A 22685-nucleotide genomic window follows, 5' to 3' on the forward strand; every position below is an offset into this window, starting at 1 on the left:
CTTACTGGGTTTTTTGTTCTGGAGTTGAGCTTCTTGTTTAAACAGCCCTGGGGTTATGCAAAGAGTCTACAGCATTAAAACATGATAAGAGCCAGGGATCAAATGGCTGTGGTTTTCTCACTAAATCATTCCTTTCTTTTGCGGTCTTGTAAAAGGGGTGTGTGACTGGGAAGGCCAATTTGGAGGGAAGTTTGTTTTGAGGTGGAGAACAAGGAGGGTGTTGAACCTGTGGAACCCCCCCAAGTACAATTGCTGGTGGTTGCAGATGTACAGGTACCAGTAACTCTTCCTGGCTGACCAACAGTAGTGCAGTAACCTAAGAAAATAAGATTAAAGAGAGTTAGCAGTACAGCAGGTGAAAGGAGACTTCTCTCTTCTCGTAACAGAAACTCTCAATCATGTCTTCCTGCAAGGAGATTTGTTTCTCATTGTCAGGAGAGTAGAGAAAAACAATTACATGCAAGGGCTCGCTAATCTGGAGTTTTAAGTTACACCAGTTTTCTTTTTCTTTTTTCTTTGTGGTTTTACAAACACCATGCTTTTCACTGAGATGAACCATCACATTTCTTATTGGTTCCTGTAACTTACTTTTTTTTTCTTGCATTGATTTTTTCACCTTCTTTCTTTCTTTCTTTCTTTCTTTCTTTCTTTCTTTCTTTCTTTCTTTCTTTCTTTCTGTTATGTCTGGCACTGCCTGAGACATTGTGCTTCAGTTCTAAAGTTTCCAATGCTAAACCGGAATGTCAGTCAGTCACGGTTCTTGTTCTGTCTGCTTTGGTTTCAGGTTCAGTGTCATAGTGCCAAACAATGATTAAATTGCCTGGGGCACTGCTAGTAAATACAAAATAATAATAATATGAAGATTTTGTAGTTTTGCAATAAAAAATGGTACACCCTTTTGTGCTAAGCTGTGCAGCATGGTTATGCATTTTGCTATGCAGTGCAGGCTTAGTCCACACTGAAATCTGGAAGGAGAGATAGGTTAGCTTGTCATGTTTCAACAATAAAGTGGCAGTAAAAGAAAGCATCGTTACAGTCTGCTGTTCACCTTTTTAATTTTACAATTTTGTGGAATAAACCTTGTTTTTTTTGCAGATGCATGCTGATGAAATACCACCTTAAGGCATCATAATTAGCTCTGGAAATGTAAAAAAAAAAAAAAAAATCTGCAATAATTTTGTAAAGAATCCCACCGTTGGCCTTTCTCAAACCTCAAGTACAGTGCAGATACAGCTGAGACCAAAGGGACACTGTCAGTGGTTCTAAGGAAAACAAAACCGTTCTTCAAACAACATCAAGCAACTTCTCTCAGATGATTGTAGCTTGGAGGATGTCTGGCTTATTAATTTGTGTTGGTTAATTGTCCCATCATCCCTTGGGTGGTTTTGCTTTTGTCTTGCACTATAGGGATCCGGGGATCCCACCGAGAGCTTAACTGTAATATGACGTTTGGGGCCCAGAAAGGCATTCATTTTTACTGGCCGTGAAACATTCGCCTAAGCTGATTAGCCACCATTTCAGTTTAATGTATTCTTCATACACCCCCATGCTCACCACTCCAAAGGAAACAAAGCATTCTGGGAGAAAGCTATATGCCTCTTTTGTGGTTTAAACAACTTGCCAAATTTTTATAATGTAAATGGATTTCAGAAGGGTTTTCCCTTTGAGACTAAATTCTAAATATATATGTAAAATATGTATATAAATACAGTGATTTTCTACTCAATTATATTTCCTGCTCTCTGTGTAATCAGTACTCTCTGTTGTGGTAATGTGTACCCGAATGTGCATTTGATTATGTCCTTACTTATCCATTCAAACTTTTCAAATGTAATTTACAAATAAGGGCCAGTACTGTATACAGGCCAATGCTATATGTCTGGCTCACAGAATCTGTAACTTGGTGTATCATGGTATACACATAAAACAGTGTAGGTTGATAATAGTGTTCTCTCAAGGCTACCGACATGTATATGGCAGTGCTAGAATCCAAAAATGGATTTTGCAGCAGATTAGTTAATTAGCTTATTGCTTTTATTCCATTCTTTTTTTTTGTTATTTTATATTCATGGTTGAGGTATAGAGATATACGGCACCTCTGAAAGTGACAGAACATATTCTGCTTCACTAAAGAATATATAGAGATGGAGAAAAAGAGAGAACAGAGGTTTCCTCTTTTTCCACATTGCGCAAAACAACACATGCATTAACCCTTTCAGTCTGCCATGCTTTGCTTGTTTTGGTTGGAGGAACAAGAGCACTTTCTATGCAGTTTATCAATGTCAGCAGCGACAATGTAAGTGGGTAGCATGGAAACGTTCCCACCAGAGCGCCAAAAGAAGCCCTTTGAAGGCCCATTGTGAGGTGAGCAGAAAAAAGGTGATGGACAGATGCATAGAAGAAAAAGAGCACAGTAGCGAAAGAGCAGTGAAGAAAAATTGCCACATATTATGTGTAGAATTGTTCTACTAAAACCCAATTTCCAGACCATTTCCAGACTAACCCAAAACATAATGCAATAAATAAATAAATAAATAAATAACCTTCCTCAGCCTGCTATTTGCCAGTCTCAGTGAAAAAAAAATCGGAATGAGATTTTAACAGGCGGCATGGCAGGGAGCATTTGTCCTTGATTAGGGCACTAAACGAGGGAGCAAACTGTTGTATGGGTGAAAAGAAAGCTTGTAGCTCATTAAGCGTCCCTGGGGATTATCCATGTCGATCATTGTGTGCTGAAAAGGTACCGGAATTGGGCTATAGAAGGTAAGGCCAGTTCTTAAGACTCTGCCCCTTTCCCACCCGCATTCTCCTCTATTTCTAAGGTCTTTAATGGCCTCCCTGCTCCCTGCGGTGGGTTAGTTGTAAAGTAGAGGAATCTTTTCTAATTAGAGGATTTCTTCTTTTTCTAGCACATTCTTTTGTGTTCCTGCCAGTCCATTGTGAGATTTTGAACCAGGGTTTCGGCTCAGGCCGAGTGGCAGAGAATTGACAAACCAATTCAATGAGATGTATTTGAAGCCTGTATTGAATGCTGGCCCTTCTTAAGATGCTCCTTTAGAAGGAATACAAACATTTTTTTTTTTCTTGTTTTGAACAATGACAGCTTTTTTTTTTTTTTTCCAAGCCGCAGTTGGCTAAAGTCTTTTATTTTTCTTCCCGTTCTCCAATTTGTTTTAGTAAATGCTTGTCCTATAGATATCTTGGACAATTTGATATCCTTTGATCAGGGCTGCATATTGTTAGAGGGTTGCGTGTATTCAGGTGACATTCCTTTATCAATTGATCCTGTCTTTGTATTGTCTCTTTATCAGATGAGTACCGCAGCCCATCATTGCCTATTGTAAACGATGCCCATGGCCATGTTACCAGCAATAGTATTATAAATAAAAAAGCTGCAAGTTTCTTCAATGGAGCGCCAATGGTTTTAGTTGTAGTGATCTGTATTTCTATTTGTATTATACTGTACACCTGTTCACTGTTTGTCGAGTTATGTACAAACGTGTTAAAACAATGAAAACAAGACTTGCTTGGACTTTTTGCTAGGATATCACAGCACAATCGTTTGATAGATTGTTATATAAATAGTTGTGTGTTTAATGGCGTCTGTATTATCGAGCAGAATTGCCTCTTGTAGGAAGCTGTGTTTGTAAAAGATAGCGAATGTCAATAGGTTTAGAATAATGTATTTAAAGCTGCTTATTGTTTATCTGTAGATTAAGTACTTCATATATTGCCCAGGACATATTTCTCCTTAGAGAGGTTGTCACGCTTATAAATAGAATAGGACCTTTACAAGAATAGTATAGGAATTTTAAAGACAGGTAAATGCATATACTGTATGTTCAAGGCACCTACTTAGTGCACAGTGAATATGAACCGACCTGGAATGTAACTGCTGTCAAACCGATTTGAAATTTCGTCTTGTGTTACTACCAGAGTTACTCTATGTACTGTAAATAAATGTTTAATTATAATTGAACTTCTGCCCTAATTTCTTGCCAAAAATCAATAAATGAAATAAATCAAATCACTGCTGACAAGAACAAACTGTAAAGTAAATGTAATCTTTTGCTGTTCCCTATGAATTCAAATAACCCCATTCATGCTCTCTGCAAACACTGAAGCAATATTATTCAATGTTTTTTTTAAAACAAAAGTGGTCTAATTCTTGTAGCTAATTCACAAAAAATATATAGAGCAGTTACTCTATAAGAAATTGCATTTGAAATGAACGCAGCAATGTAAAAATGACAGTCAAGTGAGTTAATATGATTTACTTTTAAATCAGATGTGCGTCGATCTTAAAGCAATGTCAAAATGTTTACATGCCTCTAAGATATGTGTGCTTCTCTTATGCTTTTAAAAATGTGGGCACCATTAAAGCAAATAAAAGAGCTTTTCAAAAAGACATCACCTTCCGTGAATGTGTGGTTTGGCTAGCTGCTTTTCACTTGTGACTCCATTTTCACTGCGGGTGACCACTGCAAATTGGAAGCTAATCGGAGAAAGGTCTGTGATATAATTACATCCTATTTTTTTGTAAATTTGTTATTCTGTCTATGCATATATTCCTAGAAAACATGTTTTCACTTGACAGCCCTGGAATCATTTTTTCTGTGACCAGAAAGAATTAACTATAGCAAAGCCAAAGCAGTGACATCTAATGCCTTCATAGTGTCATGTGTTGAAGCTGGACAGCTGAAGGTCCCAGCTTTCAGTGACTCGAGTAAAAAATATGTATTTATTCTGAGTGGGGGATGTCTATTAATTATATGAGTGTTCGCGTGTATGTGTGTTTTTATGTATTTATTCTGGGGGGGATAAGTCTATTAATTATATGATAATGAGTATTTGCGTGTGTGTGTTTTTATGTGAATGACCCCCCCCCCTGTCCCACAGGGGTGTCCCACTGAACAGTTTCCAAATGTCAGCTTTTATATATAACATGTACAGTACTGTGTTTACAGGGCCAGGCTTCCTGGGAGTGCATGTCTCCACTAATGTATGTTTCCCAGGTGAAAGTCACATGGAGGACAAAGAGCGGGAATTTGGTTCTAGGCAAATAGCTTTACAAATATGGCGGGAAAAATTACTTGTTTGGTGAATCACAATTTAAAAATAAAACCGTCCTGGACTGCCAACATGCATCGATTCATAGATACATATTTAAAACACTTCTCCCTTCTTCATACCCCTGCTTTTAAAAAGGAAATGTCATGCCATGTTTACATTATAAGTACCAGCAGCTGCCTTGTTCGTGGTTGTAACACAATTTTGGGGTTTGAATGGCTTTAAAACCCACTTTAGCTACGCTCTCAAGGGTGATGATGTCATCGAAAACCCCTTGTTCATGTTGCAGCTTTGCTGTTCGCTAATGCACTTAAAGCCAGCTGCTATTCAGTATAACAGTGTTGTAAACACTATAAATATACATGTCTACAGAGACATGGCAGAATGAAATAGGCAATTATCAAGAGTACAATACGTGTCTAATGAAAAGTTATGAAAATAATGTATTATTACTAAAACAAGGTGCGATACAGTGTCAAAATGTGAAGTATACATTTAGATGAATAGTGCTGAAGCAAGTCCTTGGCCTCTATGCCGTAAACCAGTGTCCTCTTTGTAGCATATACTGTATTTACCCATGTTTTCTTAAGACACAGTATATTGTGTTTGCATGCACAGTATTGCACCTGTTTACAATGCCTATTGCACCATAATAAATTCGAATGACCTACATTTACACACCTCTGAAATACCCTCTCTCTCTATCTCTCTGTCTATCTCTCTATCTATCTATCTATAGGCAGTGGATGGATGGAGACAGTATTCTGTGCCCATTAAACAAAGCTAGGATCCAGTCCCTTTAATGGCCCGTTTTCTTTTAAAGACCTTGGCAAGCCTCAATAGAGTTAAACTCCAATGGGGTATAGGTTTCAAAGGGGACGATGAGTCGTCAGTATGTGAGATATTTTAATACGGTAAATCCCCGCGCTTTCCTTGATGTTTGCTAATGTTACAGTAAAGCAGCTGTGCAGGGGAATCGTTGATATGGAAGGAGACCAAAGAAAACTCTTGCGACGGGTTTTAGTTTCATTATGATTTTTTAACGTAGTAAATCTCACTGAACCCTTCAAATCACTGGAACAATTAGTTAGGCAAGATATACGCATGTATATTAAGCCAGGAGCACCACATGCATAACACAATCCATTTAGACAGTCGGACAGAGCATGTGAAATCAGCATACACTGTTGATTGCATTTTTGTGGCATAGTGCCCCTTCACTAATGAAAATAAAGCCATCCTGTTCTTTTTCTATATGTCAGACCAAATATCTGTCATTTTCGTGTTTGTTTTGGATCAGAGCAGTCACGCAAACCAGCTCTGTCTTTTTCAGACAGAGGCGGGTACCAATTTACATTTTCCTTTCACACATTGTTGCTAACTGCAGTTCAGCTGACCCTACATGATTTTTTCTTGTTTTTTTATTATTATTATTTTTTACCCAGGATATACTGCATGAGAAATAAATCCATGGCATGAGCAATAAGGTCACAAAGTGATGTTAAATCAAACTAATGTACACCCTGGTGCTCAAAGACAAAGAGTTGGCTCAATACTTAATAATAGCTGTAGCAAAAAGTATGGCATGCTGTTTCTTCAACCAAAACTGACTGTGTTGTAGCCCTGTCTTCAATATATATATATATATATATATATATATATATATATATATATATATATATATATATATATATATATATATATATATATACCATATTCTATGGTTTAGATTTTTTTTAATAAGATGGGTAATATATCAGCAATATAAGTTTTGCAGTAGATTATGTCACCACATAATGTGCAACTGTTTTGCTGTAGTGTATGAAATGGAATTAGTCTAAGTTGAAAAAAAAAACATTGCATCATTATGGACCATACCGAATTTACCACAAATCTTTTCTTTTGTCTCATGGTATTTAATTACGTTCCTATAAAATATAATTAACCTGCCACATGAAGGCTCTGTAGCATGTAATACACTCCAATCAATATTTTATTAAAACAGGACGGGAAATCATGAACTGTCATATTATGCCTAATCCAATAATTACACGCATTAAATAAAAAGGGATTACTTCTAGTAAACCACAAGCAATGGATGTTTTAAAGGAATTAAGGAGACATTAAAATCTTGGGGTATCTTACTTTACTTTAGGTAAAGCCGTCTAAAATGAGTGCTAATCAGGGGTCTATGAAACCAGTTGAAAATGATGTTGTTGTTGTCCAGCTGGCTTTATATCTAACTTGAACATTTCGTCCGTATTATCAAACATAGAGCTAACTTAGTTTCCAGCAAAACTGCAGAGAAGCACAGCATTTACCATTGTGTCACATCAGCTTTGCCATGATGGTGAAATCCCATGTGTGCATTCATCTGGGTGCTGTCTCATGTTCACATTCTTCAGAGCTTGAAAATAAATCTCACACTCCCATCTGCTGCCTGGAATGAAGGGAACTCAGTTACAGGAAAACCACTTCTGCACATGAGATAGGAATTTACTGCGCTAAAAGAAATACTTGCACTGGTTAAAACTAAGCTTTGAGATGAATAAGATGGAGGTACAGTACAGAACAGTTAACCAGATTTTGTATACCGCACTACAGATTTGCTTCCTGTGCAACAGATATTAGGACCCCATCTTAAAGAGCAATATGGTAGAGTTATTTTAATGAATGTATTCTTCTTGTTACGACTCAAGTGTATCTGGTAACCATTAGCTGTTCCACCTGCAACACTCTGCCTCATGTGAATGTAAGAAATACATTAGTAAGAAGTACCATTAAGAACAAACATGTTATTTGTTGCAGGGGGACAGGTTAATGGTTACACTCTGGTGTACCAGATGGACTTGGAGGTTAGACATGATTCTGAGAGCTGCTGTATATTGTGGCACTGTCACAACATTTAGATACAATCAGTAGAGAATGCTCAGCTACACAGCATACTCTGCTTGCTGTAACCATTAGCTTCAACCTTTTCCTCTAGCTAGAAACTGAGTGTCCAATGGTTGGTTTCGCTGTGTGAATGCAGTTACTGGTGGAAATGTTTTATGAACTGGGTAAAAAGCATGGTAAAGCAGGGTAAACTATAGTAAATGCATATTGCAAGCATGGTAAAAAGCATGGGAGAACTGCAAATTTACCGTGCAAACTGCTAATGTGATCTGCAGAGATTGCGAATCTAAAGCTTACATCCCATGGACAGAAATGATTGGTTGCAAACCACTTGCCCACACAGACAAGTGTTCAAGCAATAAAGCATCTGTTCCACATAACAGCTGCTGTTCCCTCCTTCATTACACTGCAAGCTCCATAAAGCCCATCCTGGATACTGACAAAGGAGAATTGCCTACAGTTACAAAGCGTGCTTCCCTAATGACTTGTTTGAAAGTTATTTAAGCACAGAATGTTACTGTTGCTGTATGTTATTTTTATTCCTGCTTTTAAAAGCGACTTATTCCACACATCCCCAGAAATCAGAGCTATAGTTTTGTTTATTTTAGTCATTTGCATCTGGATTATTTCTGGGTACATGTCCTTAGTACAATGGATGCTTGTTTTTCCTTGTCAGTGCAGGGGAAAATACCTGCAGAAGAGACAGGTGTACTGGCTGCAAATGCAGTGCACAAACAGTGTAATCATTTTATTACAGCAAGCTGCTGATAAAACACATGGAGTACAATAACTCGAGGAACGTCCAGTATTGTCACTGGAAAATGTGATAAGAGGGTTGGCGCCAGTTGGTGGGGAAGTGTGTTACGGCAATTAAATAGTAGGAATACTGATGTTTATGCAGGGTTATTGTAAAAATAAACCAAAAAGGAAAAGCAGGCAGATTGACAGCTTTCCTCTGGTGCCATTGTGACCACTGTTGTTGAATGAAAGAGGCATTGTCAAATATGAGCAGCCAATTAAAATGAATGTAATCATAAACGTATGGAAACACTACTGTTACAGTAATTGTTGAAATTGAAGCTTCTTAGTCTAGAGGTGCATTAATCCAATATTCATTGGGGAGAAGTTTAGCCCAATGGTTACAGCTCAGGACTTGGCTTTGAATCTCTGATGAGCCTCAGTGAATCAACTTCAATAAGTGCTGTGGAGGACTGGTGAATTGGTATACTGTTATACTGTAAATACCAGGCTATAGTTTAACTTGTATTGTTAGAATTGCATATATAGTGCGGTTAAGTGACGTTTCACAAACTTACTGCACTTTCACTAAATATTGGAAGTACTTTCTGTCCTTGCGAAAGTCACTTTACCTGATTCCACCCTACCAAGGCTTCAGGATCATAAATGACCTACAATGTGCAAACAATATATATATATATATATATATAAAATCAAAATCAACCAGTATGTAGGACTGCTTTGTATTTTGCAATATTTATCACAAACCAATGGACTGAAGCTTTAATATTGTAGTACTAATGGAGTAGTACTACAATAGGGTCAATATCAGATACAGTAATAAAGCATTTATATTCGATGTAGTCTACTGATCTAGTAATAATTGAATAATGCTGCTTTAATCTAAGCCATCACTACTGGAGGTCTATGGTGGGATAATTACTTTTATTTCTCAATAATTTATTTGTATAATCACTAGTCTGTATAGTGTCTCAACTAGGACCCAGCGGAACCGAGGCAGCGTTGGTACACAATGCATTATGGGTGATTTCGAGCACAGAACAGAAGAACATAAGAAAGTTTACAAATGAGAGGAGGCCATTTGGCCCATCTTGCTTGTTTGGTTGTTAGTAGCTTATTGATCCAAGAATCTCGTTAAGCAGCTTTTTGAAGGATCCCAGGGTGTCAGCTTCAACAACATTACTGGGGAGTTGGTTCCAGACCCTCACAATTCTCTGTGTAAAAAAGTGCCTCCTATTTTCTGTTCTGAATGCTCCTTTATCTAATCTCCATTTGTGACCCCTGGTCATTGTTTCTTTATTCAGGTCGAAAAAGTCCCCTGGGTCGACATTGTCAATACCTTTTAGAATTTTGAATGCTTGAATCAGATCGCCGCGTAGTCTTCTTTGTTCAAGACTGAATAGATTCAATTCTTTTAGCCTTTTTTTTTTTTTTTTTTTTTAAATTTAGTCGTTGCCAATTAGTTTTTATTATTTTCTCCCCAATTTGAAATGCCCAATTATTTTTTAGGCTCAGCTCACTGCTACCACCCCTGCGCTGACTCGGGAGGGGCGAAGATGAACACGCGCTGTCCTCCGAAACGTGTGCCGTCAGCCGCCCGCTTCTTTACACACTGCGAACTCACTGTGCAGCCGCCTCAGAGCTATAGCGTCGGAGGACAACGCAGCTCTGGGCAACTTACAGGCAAGCCCGCAGGCGCCCAGCCAGACAACAGGGGTCGCTGCTGCTGAGCCGAGGACACCCTGGCCAACCTAACCCTCCCTCCCCCCGGGCGACGCTCGGCCAGTTGAGCGCCGCCCCCTGGGAGCTCCCGTCCACGGTCGGCTGTGGAATAGCCTGGACTCGAACCGGCGACATCCAGGCTATAGAGCACATCATGCACTCTAGCGAGTGCTTTTACTGGATGTGCCACTCGGGAGCCCCCCAACATGCCTTTTAAACCCGGGATAATTCTGGTCGCTCTTCTTTGCACTCTTTCTAGAGCAGCAATATCCTTTTTGTAACAAGGTGACCAGAACTGAACACAATATTCTAGATGTCTTACTAATGCATTGTAAAGTTTTAACATTACTTCCCTTGATTTAAATTCAACACTTTTCACAATATATCCGAGCATCTTGTTGGCCTTTTTTATAGCTTCTCCACATTGTCTAGATGAAGACATTTCTGAGTCAACATAAACTCCTAGGTCTTTTCCATAGATTCCTTCTTCAATTTCAGTATCTCCCATATGATATTTATAATGCACATTTTTATTGCCTGTGTGCAGTACCTTACACTTTTCTCTATTAAATGTCATTTGCCATGTGTCTGCCCAGTTCTGAATGCTGTCTGGATCATTTTGAATGACCTTTGCTGCTGCAACCTCCATTTTGAGGTTTCTCCTCTAATCAGTACTTTCTGTTTTCTACATGTTAACCACTCCCTAATCCATGTGCATGCATTTCCTTGAATCCCTACTGCGTTCAGTTTGAGAATTAGTCTTTTATGTGGGACTTTGTCAAAAGCTTTCTGGAAATCTAAATAAACCATGTCATATGCTTTGCAATTATCCATTGTCAATGTTGCATCCTCAAAAAAATCAAGCAGGTTAGTTTTTATTATTATTTATTTCTTAGCAGACGCCCTTATCCAGGGCGACTTATAATTATTACAAGATATCACATTATTTTTACATAGAATTACCCATTTATACAGTTGGGTTTTTACTGGAGCAATCTAGGTAAAGTACCTTGCTCAAGGGTACAGCAGCAGTGTCCCCACCTGGGACTGAACCCACGGCCCTCCGGTCAAGAGTCCAGAGCCCTAACCACTACTCCACACTGCTGCCCTAGTTAGACATGATGTCCCTTTCCTAAAACCATGCTGACTGTCTCCTAGGATACTGTTACCATATAGGTAATTTTCCATTTTGGATCTTATTATAGTTTCCATAAGTTTACATATAATAGAAGTCAGGCTTATTGGTCTGTAGTTACCTGGTTGGGTTTTGTCTCCGTTTTTGTGAATCGGTATTACATTTGCAATTCTCCAGTCTGTCGGTACAACCCCTGTGTCAAGAGACTGTTGCATGATCTTGGTTAGCGGTTTGTAAATAACTTTTCATTTCTTTGAGTACTATTGGGAGGATGTCATCAGGCCCAGGGGATTTGTTTATTTTAAGAGCTCCTAGTCCTTTTAACACTTCTGCGTCGGTTATGCTAAAGTTATTTAAAACTGGATGGGAACAGGTCGACATGTGAGGCATGTTGTCGTGTCCTCCTTTGTAAAAACTTGTGAAAAGTAATCATTTAATTTATTTGCTATTTTTTTCTTCGTCTATGATTTTGCCATTTGTGTCTCTTAGACATTTAACCTCCTCTTTGAATGTTCTCTTGCTGTTATAATATTGGAAAAAACATTTTGGAATTGGTTTTAGCCCCCTTACAATGTTCATTTCTATCTCTCTCTTGGCCTTTCTAACTTCCTTTTTGACTTGCGTTTGCTGTTCCAAGTACTCTTTCTGTGTACTTTGTTTTTGGTCCTTTTTAAACGCTCTGTAAAGTGCCTTTTTTGCTGAATATTTTTTTTAATTGATCTATTAAACCATTTTGGCCATTTTGTTTTAGATTTGTCTACTTTTGGGATGTAATTGTTTTGCGCCTCTAGTACTACATTTTTAAAAAAACAGCCATCCTTTTTCTGTGGATGTTTTCTCTATTTTACTCCAATCTACTTCTGTTCTGTCTCTTTTTCATACCTTCATAGTTTGCTTTTCTAAAATTGTAAACCTTAGCTTTAGTCATTACTTTTGGGGGTTTAAAAACCCAAAATCACTTCAAATGAGACCATGTTGTGGTCTGAGTTTGCCAATGGTTCTCTTACCTCTGTTTTAGTTATTCTGTCTTCATCATTTGAAAAGACTAAATCAAGGCATGCCTCCCCTCTAGTCGGTGCCTTGAGAAGAGAAAGCAGGGCAAGTTATTTTTTTTTCTTTTCATTGTGAAATTTCTCAATCGTGATAACATTTCCGTTGGTCTCAATAATATAGCAATCTTTTCTATTTGAGCACATTGGGATCTTATTGTCGTGGAGTGGCTGTGAAAGACCCCCTCCTGTCCTCCAGAGAGGGAGTTCACGACCGTAGAGGTGCCAATCTGAATGAAATTAATGTTTACTTTAAATTGTATTACTCTATGCCCCAGCTACAGAAAGCAACCACTTTTGAAACCAAAGTTACTCCACACCGATGCTGACACTGTTTTGAGAAAATGCATTCAAAACTTTACTATCACTAAATTGTTACACATATAATGTGTGGTCAAAAAAAAAAAAAAACATTGTGCACTGGGTTATAAAAATGTATATGGCAAAAATATTTTGATGATTTTCTGATGTTTTATTCCTGAATTCATTTTTGTAGCTTTGGGCTGTTATATTTTCTTCTTAAAATGATCAATTTGCACTAACCTGTCTGATTGTCTCTATCTGTTTGCAATGCACTTCCATTAAATCAAAGTCATTCCTATGTGATGTTTACAACCAAACTTTTTTTTTTGTTACATGAGTATATGCTCTACTTCCCTTACTCCTTAATCTTCTAAGCCAAACAGCCTCCATTTCAACTGTGGCAGGGACGGGGTTAATGTTTCTGCCAGCAATCACAGGTGTGGCCACTCTCCAGTTGAGTGCAAATTGGTGCTAACTGGGGAGTGGACACCTGCATAAAAACAGCCAGAAATCCTCTGTCTGGGAGAAGAGTAGATGAGTGTTTGGCGATCTGTGATCTGTGATCTGTGATCTGTGATCTGTGATCTGTGATCTGTGATCTGCGATCTGCGTTGCTAGGGTAGATATTTGTAACTTCCTTGCTTCTGAGTCTCTTTCTTGCCGAGACCCTGCTACATATGGTGTCAGAGTGGGATGCGCTTGGGAGACTCAGGCAAGGAAGCTGCAGTTTAAGAGCTAAAACGCACTTTGATAAACAAAATAGGATGCAAACAAAAGGGCACAAGGGCCAAAATAAAGGTTTAACAAAACACAAACACGATGTCAGGCTGGGCATTCACCTTCACTGAACTTACAAATATACACATACAAACTCGTAAAATGCACACATACTGTAAATAGAATCACTTATGAAAGACTTGACATTTTGCACACACAGAAGTTGAAGACTAGCTTTAGAATTATGTAACAACCTGACTTGCGGGTTTATTTGTTAATATGAAAAACGGTGGTGTGGGTGTCCCACTTTGCTCAGTCATTCTCATTGAATTGCAAGCCTCAGTATGACTGCCCAAGCCTGCCTTTTGCATTTCATCCAGGTCCTGTGTTTATCACACACAGCCCCCCTTTCCCCACCCCATCCAACCGCCCGTCTATACGTACTCCACAAGCTGTCTGCTTCAGTGGGCCATTGTGCAGGGCTGCCCTAATGATGCATGCTGATCACTTCATCCCTCCCGTCGCTTTGAAGTGTGCTCAGGTCTCAGGCTCCGGTTCAAAGGTCGCTGTGTTTATTTATGCAAAGCTAGATCATCTGTGAAACAGGGTTTTTAAGGCCCCTGGACTTCAAAGGTTGCAAATCAGACCACGCCAAGGCAAAGCAAGCAGAGACTGGTCCTTTCTTTTGAGCAAATTAAAGCAAACTGCACCGCAGATCCTCAGAGTCCTGGGCTTGGGTGTATTTCTACGTCTCGTAGGCAGGGTGCTAATTGACAGAGGAGACAGGAACACATATACAGGTCTTCTGTTTTTTAGGGTTTATGTATTCCCTATTTTGCTGGGATTTTTTGCCCTGTTTTTCTGTAAGTGGCCAAAAATCTGTGTAATCTGCACCATGAAGAAGGAAAGTGAACACAAGAAAAGTGTATTTTCATTGTCTTTTTATCTGTTTATAAGCAGAAAATAAGGAACAAATATGGAATTTCATGCAAAGCACATACGTTGATTCACACATTACCAAAGAAGGTGAGGGAAAGAACATTTAAAAGCAATCAAGATGTGTTTCAGATAAGGAGGATGGAGAAGTACTATTAGAACAGTACCAATAAGAAAATCATATGGGCTGGTTGGTTTTAGCTGTAGCCTTTTTCACTTCCTGATTCTCAGGAGGGAAACCTTTAATGTCCACTAAAGATATGTTTCATGTAGGCCAGGCTGGCTTTGGTGGTTAGTGTCAGAGGCTGCACCCGGAAATCATAACTGTGTGTGTGTGATGAGGTCAGAATAATAGGGGATCTGCCGAGTCTCCTGTTTGCTGTATGATGTATTAGTAGTTTCACATTTAAAATTACTTTTCAGTCAGCTGAGAATGGGATGTGTTCATCGTGACTGTTGTCACCATATGTTTTGTTTGGTGGCATAAGGGCCACATTAATTTGAAAGATTCCTAGGAGGTGGAATGCGGCTGAAACAGCTGTTTATTAAGCTAATGAGCAGGTGCACCCAATAACAACCAGGTGTATTTATTGATTTTCTCCAATGCTGGCTGTGGGTAATTAATCTACTGACTTTCTGTAGACTACCTGGCTACATACCAGCATGTTATAGAGACACATATGGGTTAATATCCCTCGTGTAATCTTCCCTTGGTAAATATGCCTCAGGATTTCAGAACTGTTTGAACTTAACCACTGCAATATTCTACAGGGCCACAGAACAAAGGGAGCTGATGGATTCTAAAACCCCATGGTATAATTACCATGTTATATCATGGTTATCCTTTATATGAAGTATGGGCCGACAGCTGCAGCTAACTTGTTGCGCATGCTTCAGGGACTGCTGGAAGGGAATATTTCTTCATTTTTTGGCATTCATATTTCAGAATTTTTTATTCAGATGTTTAACAGAGTACACCCACCCCTCATTATATTGCAGCTCAATATACTACTTTTCAGTTATATTGAGGTCCTCCTATTTTAAACAGACTTTTTTCATATAGTGTACATCTACATTCAGATGGTAATACTATCAATGTAACTTAGAGCATTTTGTATTAAAAAGATTGGAGGATGTCAATACATTTGGGCATCACTGTATTTATATACCCTTATAAAAGTTTCCCATGGTAAAAGCATTGCAAATTGTAATAAAGCACTGTGAATGCATGGTAAAGCATAGGAAAGCATTGTACAGCCCAGAGATGTACAGTATGGTAAAACATATTTAAAAACAAGGCAAATCAGGGTAAACTATGGTAAATGTGTAGTATAATCATAGGAAAAGCATGGGAAAACTGCAAAGTTACCACGCAAAATTACTGTGGTAAACTTTTCTAAGGGTAGGCCAGGCAGGATTTAGGGGTAGATATACTAAGATGGGCCAGTCATAGTGCAAAAAAATGCAATTTGCATTTTCGTTGTGACAATTTGCAAAGTATAAATATTTTTGTATGCACGAAGAGAAAATATGTTAATGAAGAGAGACGCAATATACTAATTTAAATATTTGTTGCGGCATCTTAGCAAGATCTCTAAATTTTTTGGAATATATAATGAAAGTCAGTTTAATCCAATCAGATTCTATAGTGGGGCCCCCACTTCACCCCCAAATAAAAAATTTGTTTCTATCAAAAAGCTTTTCATAATCATACAGTAGCCCCTTCCTAAACCAGACATGTTTGTCCGATATGAAGAGTTGTCAGATTTAAAAAAATACAATAAATTCACACACACACACACATACATTTATAGTGCTCAGTGTATTTTAAATGTATAAATCATCTCCACCCCATTTTTGCGAATTTATGCAGGAAAGCCCATAATTACATATTCATCTAAGGATGAACCGCAAAGAAAAACTGCTGCTGCAAAGCATTCCCTTAAAAGTCGCTAACAGCACTGCGCTTGTTTAGTACATTTCACCCTAGACTTCCGACTTGTTTGCGACTTGTTTGCGACTGGTTTGCGACTATTGCGACAGCCTCAGCACTTTAGTACATCTACCTCTTAAAGTACAGCATATGAGTCTGGGATAGTGTTTGTTTAATCTTTTTGTACAAACATGACAATACAACTTTAAGGTCACAGTGGTTCAGCTTTACGTAACCCCTTTGAGAACCCTCCAGGTGGCTTTTATACTTATCTAAAAGCTAATGTAGATGCACATGTTGTGCACTTTGTAAATCGTTGTGCTTTTAAAACGTTTGAGTGATCTTCTGTCCTTGTGGCTATCTATCCAGGATGATTGTGGAACAGTGTTATTTTTGAGGTGTGGCGTAATACTCTGACAAGTAACTATTAACACTGCCTTGACTGAAAACACTACATTAAAAAAACAAAATGGGGGACATGAATTGATAAGAATCACATTTCTTACTGCAACATCATCCTTTCACAGCCTTCAATGTTATAAACAGTAGGGTAAAATATAGGACAGAGGTTACAATAACATGCAGTAATTTAGAGGTTGTTTGAAACAAGGCGAGTTTATAATTCCTGATAGGGCAACTGTTTTACTGAAGGTTGCTACTAAATATTTGAAAGGCAGGTAGATAGTAGCTCATGGCACTGATAAAAGCGTGTTGTCTGAAGTATGTTTTTCTAAAGAACATTGACTTATCTAACAGAGTATTTTATTATTAATTAGTCATTTAGCAGGCACTTTTATCCAGAGCGACTTACAGAGACTAGGGTGTGAACTATGCATCAACAACTGCTGCAGAGTCACTTACAATAGGACCTGGGTTTTACATTTCATCCGAAGGACAGAGCACAAGGAGGTTAAGCAGCTTGCTCAGGGTCACACACAGTTAGTCAGTGGCTGAGCAGGGATTAGAACTGGGGACCTCCTGGTATCAAACCCTTTTTTTAACCACTGGAACATCAAGCCTCCCCAGTAATAACGTTTGTTGTGTTTAGCAAGTAAATTTCAATTGAACAAGATTGAAACGGGAATAATATAAATAGAAGCAAGAAAGAAAGCAAGCTCCCTCCCCAGCCTTTGCTGGCTGCTAGTATCTTGGAAGCTGCCCCTGCTCCGTCAGTAACTGCGTAGGTTTGAGACAACGCTGGATAAAACGCAAAGCTGCATATACGAGAGATCAAACAGATTTACAGCAATTCGAACGACTTCAAAGGGCTGGCTGGGAGTCAGGCAGCTCTAAAAATGCCATTCATTTGGTGTATGTGTGACCGGTGCTAACTTAGTGTAACATGAGGCAAACAGCATAGGGTTTCCACACTGCAAGCACAGGGTTTTATGTGTCTTTTGGCACCAAATGTTATTTTGTTTAAAAACACCTTTCTGATGTTAATATTTAAACATGTTAGCATGTTTTTTTATGAACAGAATTCAGCTGTAATTGGCTGTTCTCCTTTGGCTTTTGTTTTCTGTGGGGCATTTGGTAAAGATTTTAAGTGTCTGCATCCCATTTCAGCTAACCTTTCTATACTGTTCCTGTGATGGCTGAATCTTTATTATTATTATTATTATTATTATTATTATTATTATTATTATTATTATTATTATTATTATTATTATTATGTATTTCTTAGCAGACACCCTTAGCCAGGGTGATTTACAGTTGTTACAATTTATCACAGTACAAAGTATCGCATTCTAAAATATCACATTACAGGTTATCATATTATAAAATATCACATTACAGAATATCATAATACAGATAAGAGCAGTTATGAAATTACAATAAAATCAATTCAAGTAAGAGCAAAATAAAGCATGCAGTAACTTATAAGTAAGAGCGAATTCAACTAAGTGCAGTTAAACCTTATAGTAACTATTTGCTTATATGAGTAAAGTCCAGTCAGAAGACGTAGTAAGTATGATAAATGGATGAGAACGATTTCAAATAAGAGCAATTATGGTAAGTAGTTATAGGCAGGAGCAGTAGTTGAATTCAGCAAGGTATGGAGCAGTTCAGTGCAAGTACAAGCCGCTGCAAGTACTGGTACCAGTGGGTGCCATATAGTCCAGCATGGTCGAGAGTTGTAATGTATACAGTCTGTATGTATTATATGTACGGGTCTTTAACATTGCTGTTCCTATTAACCTCTGAACAACTTGTCAGCTTAATCTGAAAGTTCTTATACAGTTTCATAATCTCTTTATTATTATTTTTTTTAGTATTACTACTACATATTCAACCATTGATTGTTTCATAGTTATGTTTTTTTTTTAAAGGTAGACGTGCCTTTCATATTTCAGTTCTTAAGTTCACAGAAGCTTTTATTATTTTGTTGCCAATAGCATACAATATCCCAATGAAATATTCAGGGTGTCTGTACACTCCTAATGTGCATTTTGAGATCCTTTTTTACTCCCAGCTATCATTGTATTGTTATACACACCGTACAGCTATATACTGATACAGTAGGTGCTGTTTCTGTATAATGGCATGGGACTCGTTTATTGGCAGTGAAAGGGACTTACCATGTGTGTTGCAGCATCAGCTGCTAAACTGGGATTTAAGAAACCCAGGATGCCCTTTCTTGCCACTGGGTCACACTGCCCCTTGTGGAGAATTCATCATCTGCAGCACTAAACTCATTAAGTGCAGTGGCTGGGTCCACCTCAGTGGAAGAACTGGAATAGAAAGCACATATCCATGTGAAAAAACAAACATATATAGCATGTTGAATATATAGGCAGGCTGCATACTGCAAATCAAGCCATGTATGTTTAATTTTTCAAAACAGTATGTGTATTTAACAGATCTTCTAGATAAAACAGTACAGTGCATGCAACACATATTAAACAATTATGAAATAGTGACAAATCTTGTTTTTACCACCGACATGTAAATCAATTTAAAAAAAAACTGAAGTTTCATGTGTGTGGTGACAGAAAGACGTGCACTAAAGGAGCTCACCTGCACTGGGAGAGGCATGGGTTGTCATTAAAATGTACTTTTTGAATGTTAAGATCCGTGACTGTTTAGATCAACTCAGCATACCATGTATGCTGTACCGTGTTTCCTACAGGAAGCACATATGCCTGTACCGCATGGGAACCAAAATCCAAAATCCAAACTGAAAGAAGGCAATGAGTGCCATTCAATTATGAAACTTATACACTCTCCCTTATCTCTGCAGATGACTCAAGCTCAGGAAAGGATGGTCCCGGGATCCCAGAAGGGGGTGACGCAGAGTATACAAATGAGGACATGTCAGGGAAACAATGGGGTAAGACAGGGGGGATAATAGATAGCTGTGCGGAGTAGGGCTTTTGATGTGAATGGGTTTAGGAACAACAACAAAAAAGAGAGAGAGCCGCTACAGATAGGAGAGCTGCACCAATAGCTGGGTAGTGGGAATGCTTGGACCTGTATTGTGAAGCCAGAATAGATCTTGACCCCTTTGGTCAAGCCACTTCAAGTCCAGGTTTCAAGTGGATTCTTGTGACTAACCGCAATGGTGCATGCAACAAGCTCATTATGATCTTTTAAGACTCACACCATGGGATACAATCTGTTTCACTGAGTGATTCATGAACACAATTCTAATTACCTACGCTTAGGTTCTGAGGTATTGCAGTATGCTTTTACAGGATTACATTATAGTTTGAATGCATTACCCTGATGAAACCTTACCAGAACTATAAGCAGACCAAGATCACCAGCTATGGTTTGGAACAGGCATTGTTCAGTGACTCGGCAAGACACAGGCACTCATTTGGAACTATGAGAATCCCTAAAGAGTGCCATTCCGTATTGGATCATTAGCACAACTGTTTTTTCAAAATATTAAGAAAATGCACCACTCGTGCTCATATCCTTGTATTTTGTTTAAAACATTAGAATGTGTTTATTTTTTATTTTTTATAAAATACACGATGTCCAATAAGTCAGACATCATAGGCAGTATTATGTATTATGCTGATTAAGATGTTCTCTGTGAAACTGGATAGCCAAAACCGGTTGACTATCTGAATTTGTTCATCTTTCCTTAAAAAAACATAAGACACTGTAGATGGTTCCTGTGTAGTATGTAAAACAATGTTATTGAGTTAGTTCATTTTGCCCTCCTCCCTGTTGCTCTTGCAGTGCGCCCGAGGTTCACTCAGCCTGCAAAGATGCGGCGGAGGGTGATTGCACGGCCCGTGGGGAGCTCGATCCGACTGAAGTGTGCGGCAAGCGGGAACCCGCGGCCTGAAATTGCCTGGCTGAAGGACAGCAAGCCGCTGACAGCCCAGGAGGTCGGGGAGAGCCGCAAGAAGAAGTGGACACTGAGCCTCAAGAACCTGGAACCCGAGGACAGCGGCAAGTACACCTGCCGAGTCTTCAACCGCGCCGGGGAGATCAACGCCACCTACAAGGTGGAAGTCATTCGTAAGTGTTGCCTCTGCAGAATAAATGTTTTTAATAAAAAGGCTGTGATTATTGGCTGTGGCCAAATGTGTTTTTACCCCCTGGATAAGGGCGTCTGCTAAGAAATAAATAATAAATAAAATAATAATACATTCCAGCATAGACTTACCAATAAAGTCTTACCAATAAAACATAATTGTGAAACCATATGCCTGGGGACAGGTCTGGATTGTTCCCTGCTTAATAGCTAAGTTGGTCTGAGTCATGGGCAGGAATGCGTGTTAAATGTGCGTTAACGACTAACCTGGTATTCCACACATGTAATCTCCAGGAGCCCTCTCCAGTGCTCTATCTGTTAGGCCACATTGAAACCTCTGAAGATTAGAGGCAGTGAGTAATAGGGATAGATCAGCAAAGAGCTGTGATAACATTATGTACCACAATTTTTGTTCCTGGGTAGTAAGTGTTATTTCCTAATTGCTTATGCCTCAAAAGTATAGAAAATGGCTATTATTCCCCACAAACTTTGCTTTTGTGACCAGGACAGTGATATTTTGAAATTTACCTATTTCCAATGAGAAAACGGGTGAATTTGTGTCTTTTCGTTCACATAAAGTCAGAAAAAAACAACATATGAATCCAAATTAACATGAGTTTATACTAAAGTAATACAAAAATGACTACAAAAGATTTAGAAGTGAGTAGTTTTTTGAGATTTACGATTAAACTGTAAATCACTTTCACGAATCAGCCCACAAATGTAGTCTCCCATCATGTTCTCGTTATACTGTCCTTGGTAGCGGCGTTCAAAGTCCAGTATATCCTGGTGGAAGCACTCGCCTTGCTCCTCCGAGTACGCTCCCATGTTCTCCTTGAATTTATCAAGATGAGCATCAAGGATATGGACTTTGAGGGACATCCTACAGCCCATTGTGCCGTAGTTCTTCACCAGAGTCTCAACCAGCTCCACATAGTTTTCGGCCTTGTGATTGCCCAGGAAGCCCCGAACCACTGCGACAAAGCTGTTCCAAGCCACTTTCTCCTTACTAGTGAGCTTCTTGGGGAATTCATTGCACTCCAGGATCTTCTTTATCTGTGGTCCGACGAAGACACCGGCTTTGACCTTTGCCTCAGACAGCTTAGGGAAGAAGTCTTGAAGGTACTTGAAGGCTTCCGACTCTTTATCTAGAGCTCTGACAAATTGTTTCATAAGGCCCAATTTGATGTGCAGTGGTGGCATCAGCACCTTCCAGGGGTCCACCAGTGGCTCCCACTTGACGTTGTTCCTCCCCACAGAGAACTCGGTCCGCTGTGGCCAGTCCCGCCTGTGGTAGTGCGCCTTGGTGTCCCTGCTGTCCCAAAGGCAAAGATAGCAGGGAAACTTGGTAAAACCGCCTTGGAGACCCATCAGGAATGCCACCATTTTGAAGTCTCCTATGACCTCCCAGCCGTACTCATCATACTTCAAGGCGTCCAGCAAGGTCTTGATGCTGTTGTAATCCTCTTTGAGGTGCACCGAGTGAGCCAGGAGAAGAGACGGGTACTTGTTACCATTATGGAGCAGCACGGCTTTGAGGCTCCTGGATCAGCAAAGAGCTGTGATAACATTATGTACCACAATTTTTGTTCCTGGGTAGTAAGTGTTATTTCCTAATTGCTTATGCCTCAAAAGTATAGAAAATGGCTATTATTCCCCACAAACTTTGCTTTT

The 22685-nt window shown here is 39.0% G+C and overlaps 1 protein-coding gene across 2 annotated transcripts in view; it reads left to right on the forward strand.

Annotated features, from left to right (window-relative positions):
• Positions 1 to 22685, forward strand: part of LOC117420654 (fibroblast growth factor receptor-like 1) — a 106017-nt gene that overhangs the window by 79151 nt on the left and 4181 nt on the right. For both annotated transcript variants that reach the window (XM_059034229.1, XM_034034166.3), the window contains exons 4-5: positions 19761 to 19850; positions 20711 to 20995. In XM_059034229.1, coding sequence (XP_058890212.1) covers positions 19761 to 19850; positions 20711 to 20995 — 375 coding nt within the window. The remainder of the gene's footprint in view (positions 1 to 19760; positions 19851 to 20710; positions 20996 to 22685) is intronic.

The sequence above is a fragment of the Acipenser ruthenus genome, chromosome 1 (genome assembly GCF_902713425.1).
Source record: "Acipenser ruthenus chromosome 1, fAciRut3.2 maternal haplotype, whole genome shotgun sequence".
NCBI lineage: Eukaryota > Metazoa > Chordata > Actinopteri > Acipenseriformes > Acipenseridae > Acipenser > Acipenser ruthenus.